The following is a 14,364-nucleotide window of genomic DNA, read 5'->3' on the forward strand; positions in this document are numbered from 1 at the left end:
CATACTAATTCTATTTCCTAGAACTAATTATCGTATTGACATGGTCGTTACGCATGCGTCCTTGAACTCCGAGGGGCTTCCGTGGGGGTCTCTGGTGGCCGTGCAGGTATGTCCTTTCGTTGACCCCTTCTCGTGGGCATGCGCAATATCACCTTGCTCATAAAACTTGCTTCCCTTCTTCATGGTGCATGGTCCCTAACAATGGCTGGCACCCTTATTCCTATTCTAACACAAACCAGTTACCCTAACTACCCCTCGACTCATTGTCGAGATGGGCTGGGGCTCTACTGGGAGCATGGCAACCACTCCTTGTCCTATTGTCTTTGGGCACAGCAGCATAGCCACAGCCATAGCTGCACAAACACAACATTAAAGTATTGTCCATCCCGCTCCTATCTCTACGTTGATTCTATTACCTTAGTCACAAAGGACCACACAAACTAATCACTTTGGTTGCATTTGGTTACACAAAGGCTCTCACAACATGAAGGGAAAAATAACAAGCTACTGAAAAAAAACAACCCCAAGGCAAACCAGGAGAAGCTACCTGTATTTCAGGCTTGTACCTCTTGTTCACCAAGTCTCAATCAGAAAGTGTAAGGCGTGGCCCATCTTAATGAGTAACTGGCAAGGAATGTTTAGTTAACTGAGAGAAGGGGTAAAAAAAAAAAAACCAAACCCCACAGCTTTGCTAAAAAGAGCAGCGTTTAAGAGGCTATAGTATAACAGGTTTTCTATAGGGAGATGAAGTAGCTAGACAAGATGCCGTAGCTGGAGTGGTGCCCAGCCTCCTTCATTCAAGCTCACCCCACTCGGAGACAGGGCGGCACAGCCCGAAAGCTGACTGCCTCCGCGCCCGAGCCGCACGTCCCCTCGTCCCCAGCCTCCTGCTGCCAGCAAGACCATCCCGGCAGGGTCCACAGCTGGTCCCAGGGCAAGGCTAGATGGACTGAAACATCATAGTCTGTCAGTGGAACTGTGGCATCCAGTGGCTGACTCCAACTTCGAGTATGTGTGGAAGTGGGAAGAAAAAGTTAATATCCAGCTACAGCCTAAATCACTACAGGGTTTCTGTAAGCACTGTGATAGCGAGTTGTTCCACACCACCGCATGTGTTGTGGTGAAAAAAATTAGTCACAGAAGGTGGATGGAGAGGGCTTAAGGACATACAGAGTTTGTGAACGCTCCTAGATGCCAGTATACTGTAACTGTCAAGTTTATTGAGGGGAAAAAAAAAAGTCACACCATAGCCAATAGTTTGTTTTAAAATAATGCACCCATTCTTTCTTCTGGAGGTTAAAGAAGAAAAGATTTTTTTATGAAATGACTTATTATTTCAGGCCAAATTAAAAAAGAAAAGCGTAGAAAATTTTGCTGTTTCCACAATACCAGCAGATGGCATTTCCTGAAGCAAACTCTTCTGGGAGCCTGCAGCTGCACAGCAAAATTTATGTCCTTGTCAGCATCACGGATCCACTGCAGAGGCTCCCAGGAGGTGCAGCTCCGGGCAGCCGGGACACAGAGCCTTCCTCTGAGCCACAGGTCCTGGGAGCTTTCCCACGTGGCTCCCTCCCTCCGCCCCAGCCCTAATTCCGCAGCACCAGACAAACCCTGGCCCGAGCAGCCGAGGGGCTTGGTGGCTCTTCCGCACGCTGGGCCCTCCTTGGGCCCGCCAAGGATGGCCTACCCCGACTGTGGCTGCCAGCTCGGGTTTTCCAAAATCGTTAACTTTCCACTCACACCACCTTTGCACTCATTTGCAGATGTTTGTTAGATTGCGCTTTTACTTATGCAGAAGCTAACGTCCAAAATTACTTTTCCAGATATGCCCAAGCATTCAAGTATTTAAAAAAAAACAACAAACCCCAAACCAAAACAAAAGAACAATCTATCCTGCTTCAGTTCAGGAGGCTGAGAGAACAGGACTCCCCAAAATCTCCTGGTGCCTGGAAGGCAATTAGAGAATTTGCCAAAAATGACTGTAGATGACGATAAAAGTTTTACTGTAATAAACTACCGCTGAGATTTCTTCCAGGAACTCAGCACAGAAAGAACAAGTTTAAAGTTGCTAGAACTCCCTAATCCTCCTTATCTGACATTTCTTCCTAGAAAAGCATGTTTTATTCAAATCTATTTCAATCCTAAGCATATTTCCTAAATGCATGAGCAGAAATAGCGTCATTACAAAAACACCTTTCAGTCTTGCTAGCAAGAGTCAGCCTGCACAGGACTTCAGGGGGAATTTTTCCCACATTTTAAAGAAACTTCTGCCCCTGAAGAAAGGAAGAAATTTGGCTTGCTTTGTTACATTATGCATTCAATTCTGAACAATTCAGTATTGAAAGCCTTTTCAGCTTGAAAAATAATATGAAACATTTATTTTCATTTCAGTGAGAAATTAGCAATAACTAGTAATTAATCAAATAGCAAGCCCGTTTTTCTCCTTCAGACTTCATGCAAGCATGACAAGTCTGCACACAAAAAAATGGGTGTGCAGGGATTGTTCAGGTGGGTGGCAGGGGAAGGAGCACACTTGATAAAATAATTAACAGAAGCAGTAAAGACATTCAGGACGTTCAAGTAAAACTTCATTCTACAGCAAAGATGAAAAAACAAGGTCAGCTTCCCAAAACTGATTAAGAGGGACAATGAACATGATGCATACTTGCAATCAGCAAGCCCACGTTTTCTCACTTACCAGTCCGCCTTAATTGGATTAATAACGGGATTTTAAAAAAATTAGTATTTTCTGAATATCATGGCTTTTCCTCCCTGCATTTACATCACTGGCAGTCTCCAGGAGGTGAAGTAACCAAAGACCCCAGAGAAAGCGTGCAAGAGGCTTTAGGGCACAGAGGATGCAAAGAAGGAAGCCTCTTCCTCCATAAGCCCACTCTTGCAACGCTTCAACTGTGATTAGGGAGCGGACGCTTGCGAACAGTACTCCGCAGGCAAAAGTAACACCTATTTCCACTGGGTGACCAACGCCAGCAGACACAGCAGCATAGGAGTTTAGGAGCTCTTGAAATAGGCTGCGGCGAGGAGGAGGAGGAGCAGCAGCAGCGCGGGGCACCGCCACCCTCCGCTCCAAGCCTGCACCACCAGGCAGCAGCTGGTTTGCACATGCAAAAGCCTCTTTTCTCGTCCACACTCACGCTGCCCACAGCCAGCGTAATAAAACACATCTCCTCCTCCGATGGGAGTCCGCCTCCCCTCAAGCTCTATTTATTTTATTTTATCTTCATGCAGATATGAAGTATTTTTCTTCATACTTTCCTTCCTTCAGGAGTGCCCATTACAAATTTCAAAAAGCCACCCCAAGCCAAAGTTTTCTCTCCCCTCACCTCCACAGGGAAGCTGATTCAGACACCACCAGAGAGCTCTAGTATGGCTCGTTTGCCATACACAGCTATGGAGCTGGTCCACGCCTGACTGGGATTTCATCTCTACACACAACCTAAGCACACTGAGATGAAAAAGCAGACGAGACCTATTTAAACCAGGGTGGACAAATTACAGCCACCACTTCACCAGCAGAATTGAAGCTGCAACCCTCTCCCCTTGCTGTCCCACCCAAAAATACAGGACATCCACCCACTCACTTCTTTGCCCTGCAGCATGCTTACCCTAGGTCCCCTCTGGTCTGGGGGACAGGGAGACCTCAAGAAACTGCCCGTATTATCACTTCGACTGAAGTGATCCAGATGAGCTGGATTATTCTTAAGAACACACAATTTAAGACTGAATTAACTTCTTTCCAGGCCTCTGTATTTTGCTGTTCAGAAGTGCAGACTTAAGAACACAGATTTTTCTGTGTGCTGGACAAAATGCTTTGGATTCCCAATGGTTTTATTTCAGGCCCAGTGAGTAATTCCTCAGCTAGGAAGCTCCATACATTATTTAAAGCTGGACTGTCATCACTGCTAAGCACAGCTAATCACGGCTCCCATCATTCCTCAGGGGAACACTGTAGGGGAAGTTATATGCTACCTGGAAGAAGAGCTGCTACAAAGAAGGTGCAGCTAACTTTACGCCCTTGCTTTCGTGTTGTACCTCTAGCCTCATGAGGCAGAAGCGTGCCAGAGCAATTACATTAACCTACGGTTTAGTTTGCATTTCCGCAACTGCAAAGCCAGTGATAACCTTCCTTACAAACCCATTAATTGATAAATTGCATGGTACAGCAAAAGTCCTCAATTCAAGAATGTCCCAGCTAGGTTATTGCCTCCTCCTGTCCAAATCCTAATCTTTCAACACTTTGCTAGATGCATGGTACTCTTTCCAGAAAAAAAATAGCATGAATCAACACCTCCTCCCTATATTTTCAGTTCCCACTCCACCCTTCGGACATTTGGGCGCTGCTTCAGGTAATGTACCCCAAGTCCATCTGTGGCTGCTTGGCACTAGTATAATAAAACCATTAAGCACACAAATGTGACTCATTTTCAATGTTTACTAGTTCTCCCAGCATTCAGTTCAGGGTTCAGGTAAGGTTTCCTACCAAAGCCTCGGTCAGAACTGAAGTATCCTCTCAAACAGCAGGTCCAGAGACTGCCCCAAGGCAAGACACCTATGGACTGCAGTATGAAGACATAACGAGTGAGCTTCAAAACCAACTCAAAACACCCCAAGAGGTCAACCCCCTGCCTGATCTCTAAAGCACCCACGGAAAAGTCCTGACCCCACGTAGAAATGTGGAGCTGTGCTAGTGCAGAAGGCGGCAAGGCTGAGCTACGTGAGCATGTGCATTTAACCCTGACCTACTTAGAAGATAAGCTAAAAAACCCAAGTTTTATATAACCTGCAGGTATAACCAGAGGAAATGAGTCAACCTCAAGCGGGATTGGACTAGATGAGGTGCACAAACCAAGAGCGGGCAACCTACGAGAACGAAGACTTGTCAATAGAGACTGAGAGGACTGGATGGTGGGGCGCGTGGACAGCGCGTGGCAGTCGTGGGATTAGACTGCAAGACGAGAAAAGAGGAACTGGGAGGGGGGTGTCCCTTTGAGGCACCCAGCTCACGCTGTCAGGACTTGGGCACCATAGACTAAATAAATGATGTTTTTGTTCTGAGGAACCTCAACTGATTTTCTTTTTAGAGGGGGGCCTGGGGTTGAACACGCCTTTAACAGCTAGGTGCACATCAACCTGTGATTGCAAGGAGACTCCAAATACATGTGCTTCACAGCCAGGCAGGACCAGCCACGTAGGTCTGCCTTGACCGTAGTTAACAAGTTCAATTTACAGCCAGATATTCCTTCATAATATGACTTTACCGGTAATAACCTAGTTGCCCTCTGTCACTATCAGCACATAAGCTACATTTCTACCAGTTACTCTTCAGGTCTCCGTAACCTTCTCTTTTCCAGTTAAAGCTTATTTCAGCCCAGAATTTCTGACTCTCTGCAAGTTGGAAAAAGGAGCTTCTTGTTTCTATTAGCTCACTGCTTCTGCCCTCAAACAGAGCCGATCACTTAATACATTTGTAAAAGAGAAAAGGAGTGGTGCAATATCCTACTAATTTTAAGATTAGGAAGCGAAAGTCAGTTCTATAAATGTCTTCTTTCAAAAGCAAAAGACATTCTGTTGTACTTTATCACAGCAAAAGAAAAAGAGAATATGCTGTTTGAAGAAACTTCAAAAATTCTTCAGACTTTCTGATATGTAGGTATAGTTCGTTCTCTAGGATTGCTGAAGTAGTTCAATTTTTATAGGAAATTACATCTGGGGTACATACATGGCAGGGAATACTCACCCTATCTTAGGTGGTACATAACTGTAAACTACATGAGCAATGTTAAGCAATGTTAACTACTTAAAAAAACCCCCACACCCAAAGACTGTCTACTGTACAGCATGATGCCTCCTCCCCTTTGTGCCTGTGACGGATAAGCCTCCTGTCAACCATGACCCTAGTCTTGCAGCCCTGCAAAGCCTCTGCCTTCAGCAGACCCTCTGCAAGTGGGCAAAACTTCCAGAGATCCAACTACAGGATCTGAGCTTTCAACCGCACGCTCTTTACAAATCAGGAGTAATACGAGCTCCTGCTCCAACGTACTTGACACATTGCCAGTGGTGTCATATATGAAGTATTTACTACCATTTTTCAAGCACTACCTCAGTAAAAAAAAAAAGGGGGGGGGGGCTGAGGGACAGAAGTCTGCAAATTATTTTAAGTTTAAAAGTAACACTCAGGCTACTGCAACAGTCTCTAGGTAACCTTGACTCCTAGTTTTACACATTTTTCTGCCCCTGCAAAACAGAACAAACAGGTTTTAGAGACACACTTTAAGCAGATTCCAAGAGGCGCTTTTACAGACGGATGGGAAAGTTCCTTTTTTAGCACAAATCCTCTAAGCAGCAAGCATCTACTATTTTTTGTAGCACGTAATTTCAGAAAGACTACCTCTCATTCTTCACTCCGAAGTCACACTTTCCTTCAGAAGCTACAAAATTAAGAATTCTTCTGATAAATTATTAAAATGACTGAACCATTTGCTGTTTGAGGAGTCATGACAGCTGTCTACCATGGCTGCTTTTTTTTTTTTTTTAAATGGCTGGTATAACATCAAAGACTTACTGCTTTACTACTGGAAACTGGAAAGTGTTCCGAAGACCCTGTGAGGAAGGAAGATTCGGTCAATCTATTTTTTACCACATCAGAAAGACAACTGACCTTATCTTCTAATAGCAATCTTCCAGAAATAGTGTATAAAAGAAGAGATCATTAAAGTGTACTTAGTACACATAGTTCACATATAGGTACATGTGGACGCTCCCTAGCAGCTTTCTTTGAACAATACAACTTCAGTGCAAGTGCATCACTAAGGAGCACAAGTCCTTAGAAAACAGTGGCAGAATTAATAAAACGCATACTATAGCATTAGTCACCTTTACAAAAAATTAAGCACACCTTTCTAAAGAGAGTTCAGCAGCTTGCCTTTGCAGAAAGGGACTCTTCTTTGCTTCTTCTGACCTTGGTCCACGACTAACACAGAAACCCTTCAACCATCAGGTCTGCAGTAGGACAGTACCAAGAGGATGTCGCACCACCGCACCAAGAAATTCTGATCATCTTTTTCCCCCTTATCTGAAACAACCCAGAAGCAGGCTTGGAAGGAAAACGCCCCAGCAAGTAATTTTTGAGGCATGCTAAAACGCTTGCTCATAGCTATCTTACTCACAGCTGTAAGGACTCAGCCCAACTCCAAGAATGCCGTTTGGAAGTTTACCTATGCCATGCTCTCAGGAAACAGCACAACCCCACAACCCAGCATCTACCTAGCAGGAAAATGCAGGGTGGTTGCTCTTGAATCAACTTGCACTGAAACGTCACTTAAAATAAGAAGGTCGGTAGCTTTAACAGCTTGAGAGCCAGTATGGAAGGTCAAGAGATGCAGCAAGACACACTTATTTTCTATGTGCAACACTGCTAGCTTTTTTTTTTACCTATTTAAGAGTTACCAATGCAAAGGGGAGATGGAAGGGAAGGAAAAGCCAAAGATACACATCAACTACCCACCCCCTAGCCAGGAGGTCAAGAGTAGCGCAATTGAATTTGTTCACAAAGACACCTATGTGAACAACTGTCTGTATAGACCAGAGGAGATACTCTAGGACAAGGCGGCCACAACAGTTTGCAGATACTTTATACCGAGGCCAAACCATCCCACTTGCTACTCGAGCAAAGCAGCAGCCACAAGCTCAGGAGCATGGAGGCAGCACCAAGCCCCTCACCATGCAAACTCAGTACTTGGCACGGGAGGGTGATGGGGGTATGCCAACCCCAAGGAGGTGAACCCCAGCACGCTACCTAAAACAGCCCAGTGAGAAAGGCTGGGGAGCAGGAACCGGCACTGAACTACCGTTCCAAGAGGCTCCGGCTGCTTCAGAACAGGTGTATTTTGGCCTGAGACCTTGTCCTTGTGTGCCTGATGCTCCCTTTACTGCTCTTTTCTACTGCCTCCTGGCTTGCCCTGCCCCCTCAATTCAATTCTTATGAAGAGAGAATTTGGAAGGCACCAGATAAATTTCCATGAATTGCTTGACCACAAAATAAATTAGTGCTGAGTGGCCACATTATGCTTTCTTTTGGATCAGGCCAATTTATGGTGAACCTCTGCTGGGATGAGAGCAGAGAAACCTCTCTCCCCCGAGGTCTGGCCAAGAGAGGCAGATCCTCCTCTTTCTACCAAAGCTCAAGAAAGCTCCTACATTTTGTTTCTAGCAACACCCCAAACAGCACCCCCTGGGCTGGGGGTCAGCGTGCAGCTCTCCACCCCAGGAGATGAGAGATGGAGCATCTCTCGCACCCAGAAGCATCTCTCTCACTTGCTCTGCAGCACGCTACCTCTGACACTACATCGGGCTTGATACAAACTCGCCTCCTCTCCCTGGCCTTTCCTGCACCATTCTTTACCCACTGGAAACAGAGATCCACGCAGAGGGCTTGGGAAGAAAAGGCCCCCTTTGCACATACACCCATCATTAACTCCACCGTGTTTTAAAGCTCAGCTGTATCAGAGTTTTATCCCCTACAAACTTCTGAACCCCCGGGGGGGGGGGGGGGGGGGGGGGGAATTAAAACGCCGGGCAATTTGAGCAACTACGTGAGACCTATTTCTGCTCAGAAAGAGCCCATCACACCAGAAGTAAACACAACCACTCAGAGGGATCGCTGCGGCTTTTCCTGCTCTCCGGAGACAGCAACGCTTCTCAGGCTTGGCAGACTCCAAAGGGACACTTTCCAGCAGTGGGTAATTACACGCCAGAGCCAACGTGCTTCACGCAGAAACGAGGTGTCCTGGCACGCCGGTGTCCAGATACGGTGCGTGCCACTGCACTGGAAGCCAGACACGATTGCACAGCATGCAGCAGGCAAGCAAGCACCTGCTTCATCGCACCGCAGAGCCGGGGCATGGCCATTCCTCCCCACCCGAAGAAACTCATCGGGGATTAGGGTCAGGCGGGCGCAGCAGGGGAACAGCCCTTCCCAGCAGAGCCGCAGCCCTGCGCGCTGGCTTGAGAGCCCGCCGAGAGCTGTAACTGCGACACAGCTCAGGAACCAGCGCTGCTACAAAAGCAACGGCAGCAGCAAGCGTCAGAGGACCGCACTGCTGGGCTTTTTATCTCCAAACAGGCATCTTCAGGCTTATTTACAGGAAAGGCGCAGGATGCTAACAGGCCGTCCCAGTACAAAGGGCGGCACAGAGGAATGCCAGCTGACGGCACGAGCCACTGGCCACCCAAACCCCCTTATACTCTGCGTGTGTGTTTGCTTACAGCGTGCCCTTACCCCGAGGAGAGCTCAGCCTCCTTCAGAGCCTCATAGTATCTAATTTTAAAACCAGCAGGCTAGCACGAAGTGTACAATATGCTCCTATTTGGTCTGCACAAGACAGCATTTTTTGATAAATACTGTTCTCTAAGAGTGAACTTTGTTGCCGTGCTCCCACCCCCGCCATGATACAGTCTTTGGCCGTATAAAGTTATGCATGGTACTTTGCAAAAGCCCTATTCATTATCTTCCCTATAAAGCAACAGCCACCTGCTACCTCTGTAACTGGGAATTACTTTCTAGAATAAAAAAAAACCAGAACAAAACACACTCCCAAAAGCTTATCCTCAAAATACCTACGTTAATTTGTCACCAAAATCTAGCTTCCTATACTTTTAGGCATATGGCTTAAAGGGTCTGTAAACCTGCATACGCAGAAACAACTGTACTCCTCCAAGGCACAGTCCCTCCAGAGAACATCTCCATCAGAGAGCAGCAGGTGAGAGGAAAAAGGGTGCAGAAAGCACCTACTGCACAAAAAAGCCCCGAACCCAAACAAACAAACAAAAAACCCACACACCAAACCAACCCTGCACGCATATATGATCATATATTTCGGTTTAGCTGAGCTAAGAGTTCATATAATCAGAAGACCAGTTAGAAGCGAAGGGACAGCAGAGCGGAAGCCCACCTCTGATACCCCAGCTCTCTGAATTTTATCTGTGTGGGGAACAGCCCTGAGAGCAAGATTTGGACAATACTTGATATTATGATGGCTGAACAGCATAAAGCTTGGCACAAAGACTGATCCAGCTGGAAACAAATGCTTCCTTTCAAGCAGCCTGACATGTGCTTGCTTTGAAGCTGTGGTAATTAGATACCTTGCAATAATGAGGGATCTATTCCAATGTCTATGGCAGCAAAAAAGCCAGCGACTTGGTTTAAAACAGCAGAGATCACCAAGCTGTGGGCATCTCAAGAGGCCTAGAAGGATCAAATAGTAAAGCTGATTTTCATTAAAACAACAACAGAAAAACCTACACGACCACGCTTGAATCCATAGCAGACTATCAGAGCGAACACGGGAGCAGTGCTGACATTGTAGATCTGATAGTTAAGGATAAAAGATGAACACACTTGCTAAGAGTAAGCTTTTTCAAGACTGGACCAAATAAGCTTGTTCAGCTGGAACAAGCTGACAACTTGAAGGCATGCAGACCTCTTCTGAGACCTGAAATTAGGAGCAGATATTCCAGACTGTACTGGAAATAAGCGTACTGCCTACATGACAGGAGCCTTTTATAGCTTATACTTGAAGCACCTCGAGAACTAAAATGCAAATCAGAAGACAGAAGGTCGCAACCAGAATGAGAGAAGTAATCGGTAAGTAGAAAACTTGCTGTAATATTACGTTACACAAAGCCAGTTGTTGCAGATGGAGCAGGAAAATACTCCACAAGAAACACCAGTTAAAAAAAACCCCACTGAACCATGCGTCCTGCCAAGAAGCCTGGAGTTTCACCTAACTTTATACAGCAATTGTATAATCAATGTGTTCATGTGCCTTCAGCCTCTAAAAAGAAATTAATGGGATACCCACACCCTTGACTCTCAATAGTAATACATAAGCATTTGGAGGTTAAAAAAAGCAGTTATTTTCTCACACATTAAAAGTCTTAAATACCTGACAGTAGCTTATAAGCATTTCAAGTTGCCCATATGCTAACACTTAAGAGGTCCTGAAGAGTTAGAAAACAGCCATGTTTTTCTTTTTTTTTTTTTTTTCCTCCTATTTACTGAGATACTTGGCTGGAAAGCAAGAAGGCAACTCCAGCAAGCCAAAAGGCAGTACCTGACGAGCACGTGGTAAGAATTTCAGAACACGAGGCTCAGACAGCAGTTTGACCTGTGAGAAATGGCATTGGCACAAACAAAACAGCAAAAAAGGTGAAAGGCTGGGGGGTAGGCTGCCCTTACAGCAACAGGAATTTGGATCCGCTACTGGGATGTTACAACATGTCAGCCTATAGTTTTAGGATTTCAAAATCTAGCAAGATACCTGCTGTTAATTTTAATTAGAATCAAAAAAACCCCTTATTAAGTAATTTTAGTGTCACTGAGAGTGAGGAGTTTCTGAACAGATTCCCAGCGTGGTTGGGAAATCACAGAAGACAGAAGTAAGGACACTGCAAGGGATTTATCTCGAGACCCTGACGCACAGCAGCCACAGCCGGAGGTACGTGCTCCAGGGAGAGGAGAGGGAAGGACAGGCCGTGCGAGCGCGCTAGCAGCGCACTACGGTCTCCCCTTTCCTTTCACCCCCATGCAGACACAGCAAGAAGCACATGCAACAGCAAGAAACAGTTCTCTGAAAATCCTATCAAGCACTAATTTCATTGATGAGATGCTATTTTCCCCAGCAGTGGGACCCTGAACCTAAAACTTTAAGAGGCTGCAGTACTGAAAACTCACTGTATCCACCAGTGACCTACATCAAGCCTCTCCCCTCCTTCTGCTTCACCTTCCTTCCTGAGCTCTCCATCCTGCCCTACTTTAAGAGAGATTACTTCAGCTAAACCGCCTAACAGTTTTACAGAGAGGACTCAGCTAGGACTGAAAACTTGTCACATGTAGCTGGAAAAGTGGAATAAATAGCCGAACTAACGGTTTCCACGGCCAGCATCAGCTGCGAGGCGATAGTATGCTATGCTGTCCCGAACTCTTGTATCTCAGGTGCCTATCATGCAACCACGGCAAAAAATGAGAGCAAGTCAGGGACTAACATAATGGTGTTTTTCTCTCCACAGCAGCCGGCAAAATAATAATAATAAGAGGGAAAAAAAAAATTACGGCCATTTATCCCTAGATGTAAAAAGCAGGAACAAGGAAGGCAATTTTACTCCAAGTAGGGAAGGAGTTCTCCAAGAGGAGAGGCACAATTTTCGCTACATTTGTCTTCCGAAGGGATTTACCCACAGGATTTCGCCTCTGTTAACACGACCGAGGCCTTCTGCCCCCTTCCTCCCCAATTACAGCGGACATCTATCGCGCCGAGGCTGGAGGAGCGGCAGGTCCCGGGGGATGTGCCGAGACCCCGGCTCTTCCCAGCGCCCTGCCTCCCTCCAGGCGCTGCAGACGCTGCTGCCGCTGAACCACCCCCCCCGCTCGCAGAGCACAGGAGACGGGAGCAGGCAGGCACACAAGCATTACTATACGGCTACAACCCAGCCAGCAGGATCCACCTACTACTCGGCGCAGGGACTGAAAACAGCCTCGCCTGGATACACTAAGGCTGCCGCCGGCCTGGCAGAGGAGGCCGGCAGACCTTCACGGCTCTTCAGAGAATGCTTTGCACACAGAAATACTGCGTGCCTGTAAAGAGGTTACACTCAAAACGCGGGCGGGCGATCTCCGCGAGTCAGAGTGCAGCTTTATCTTGCGTATTTTTGCACAGTGTAAGATAAAGGAAATTTTCTGAGCCTCTATGCCTATTCACATGTCGTTATGTGTTTTCAAAGGCTACGTTTTGCTGAAGATGCAACCGCATGCAGCTGAATGAACCCGATCCACGCACTAATTTCTTCCACGAAGCCGCGGGAGGGCTTAACGCGACCACTACTGCGTATCCTTTACTAAAAGATGGTTTCCCCACAAATGGGAAAGCGGGTTTTCTAGAAATACTGCATAATGAGTCATCGACTGCAGGCAGTTAAACGCCAGGCACCTTCTGAGCAAGGACAAAAATAACAGCGGAACAAAAATAGCCATTCACTTGGGGGGGGGGGGGGGGTGAGGAGACCCGCTGGGAGGATTCATTCCCAAAACTTCCCCCAGGTGCCTTCTCCCACCGTTCACCACACACCACCAACCCCCCCCCGCCTGCTGCGGGGGGGGCAGCCCGGGGGCCGGCGGGCAGCGCTTCCCCCGCCTCGCACCCGCACCCTCCTCCGCCGCTCCCGCTCCCCCGCCGCCGCTCACCCATCTCCAGGGCCTGGTTGTACTTCTCCAGGGCGGCCGGCAGCTCCTGGCGCTCCCGCAGCGCGTCGCCCTCGGCGCGGAGCCGCCGCGCCCGGCTCTCGGCGCCGAACCACTTGTGCAGCAGGTTGCCCAGCACCACGTTGACCCGCGGGCGGGCGGCGGCGGGCGACGGCGGCGAGGCGGCGGGGGTCGTCTCGGCGGGGCGGCGCGGGCGGTGGCAGCGGCCGCAGTCGCCGGGCTCGGCGCAGCGGCGGCAGTGGGTGTGCCCGCAGTGCAGGGTCACCGGCTCGCACAGCAGCCGCCGGCACAGCGGGCAGGCGAAGAGCTCGGGCGGGCGGCAGCAGGCCGGGTCGCCCAGCCCCTCGCCCTCCGCCCCGCCGCCGGGGCCGCCGCTCCCCCAGGGCGGGAGGCGCAGCTCCTTGTCGCGGATGCTGAGGGCGAAGCTCTCGGCCAGCTCCCGCAGCTCCTCGGGCCGCAGCCGCGCCAGCCGCGCCGCCGCGCCGTAGGCGTCCAGCGCCTCGGCCATGCGGCCGGCCCGCGCCAGCGCGTCGGCGCGGCGGAGGCAGAGGCCCCGCTCGGGCTGCGGCAGCCCCGCCAGCTCCGAGCCGTAGATCTCGGCCGCCAGCTCGAAGTTGCCGCCGCGGAAGGCCTCCTCCGCCACCTGCAGCATCTCGGCGCAGGGTCCCGCCGCCGCGGCAGCGGACCCGGCCCCGGCCCCGGCGGCGGGGGACAGCGCGCAGGGCCCCGGGCCCAGCTCCATGGCCGCGCGGCGCCGCCGGCCCCGGGCCGCTCTACTCCATGCCGGGCCCGCGGCGCTGCCGACTCCGGCTCCTTCCTGGGAGGGGACGGCGACGGAAGGGAGGGCGGGCGGAGGGGGCGGGTCACATCGCTGCAGCAGGGGGGCGGCTCCCGGGCGGGGAGGGGGATGGCGGAGGGGCGGGGGGAGATGGGGGGCGGCTCGCACCGCCCCCGCGGGCCCGGCTCCCGGCTTATGTAAGGGGCGGCGGGTTGTGTAACCCGCCTCCGGCCGCCCTCCCCCGGGGCGGCGGTGCTGAGGGGCCGCTCCCGCCCGCCCTCCCGCCCTCCCTCCGGGCCCGCCGGGTGCC

At 49.4% G+C, this 14,364-nt stretch overlaps 1 protein-coding gene across 1 annotated transcript in view; it reads right to left on the reverse strand.

Moving 5' to 3' along the window:
- The window catches only part of LONRF2 (LON peptidase N-terminal domain and ring finger 2), a 37,179-nt gene extending 23,056 nt beyond the window's left edge, over positions 1–14,123 (reverse strand). The window contains exon 1 of the mRNA XM_075524195.1: positions 13,259–14,123. Coding sequence (XP_075380310.1) covers positions 13,259–14,018 — 760 coding nt within the window. The 5' untranslated portion in view covers positions 14,019–14,123. The remainder of the gene's footprint in view (positions 1–13,258) is intronic.
- Between the last annotated feature and the right edge of the window lie 241 nt (positions 14,124–14,364).

The sequence above is a fragment of the Mycteria americana genome, chromosome 1 (assembly GCF_035582795.1).
Source record: "Mycteria americana isolate JAX WOST 10 ecotype Jacksonville Zoo and Gardens chromosome 1, USCA_MyAme_1.0, whole genome shotgun sequence".
NCBI classification, from domain to species: Eukaryota; Metazoa; Chordata; class Aves; order Ciconiiformes; family Ciconiidae; genus Mycteria; species Mycteria americana.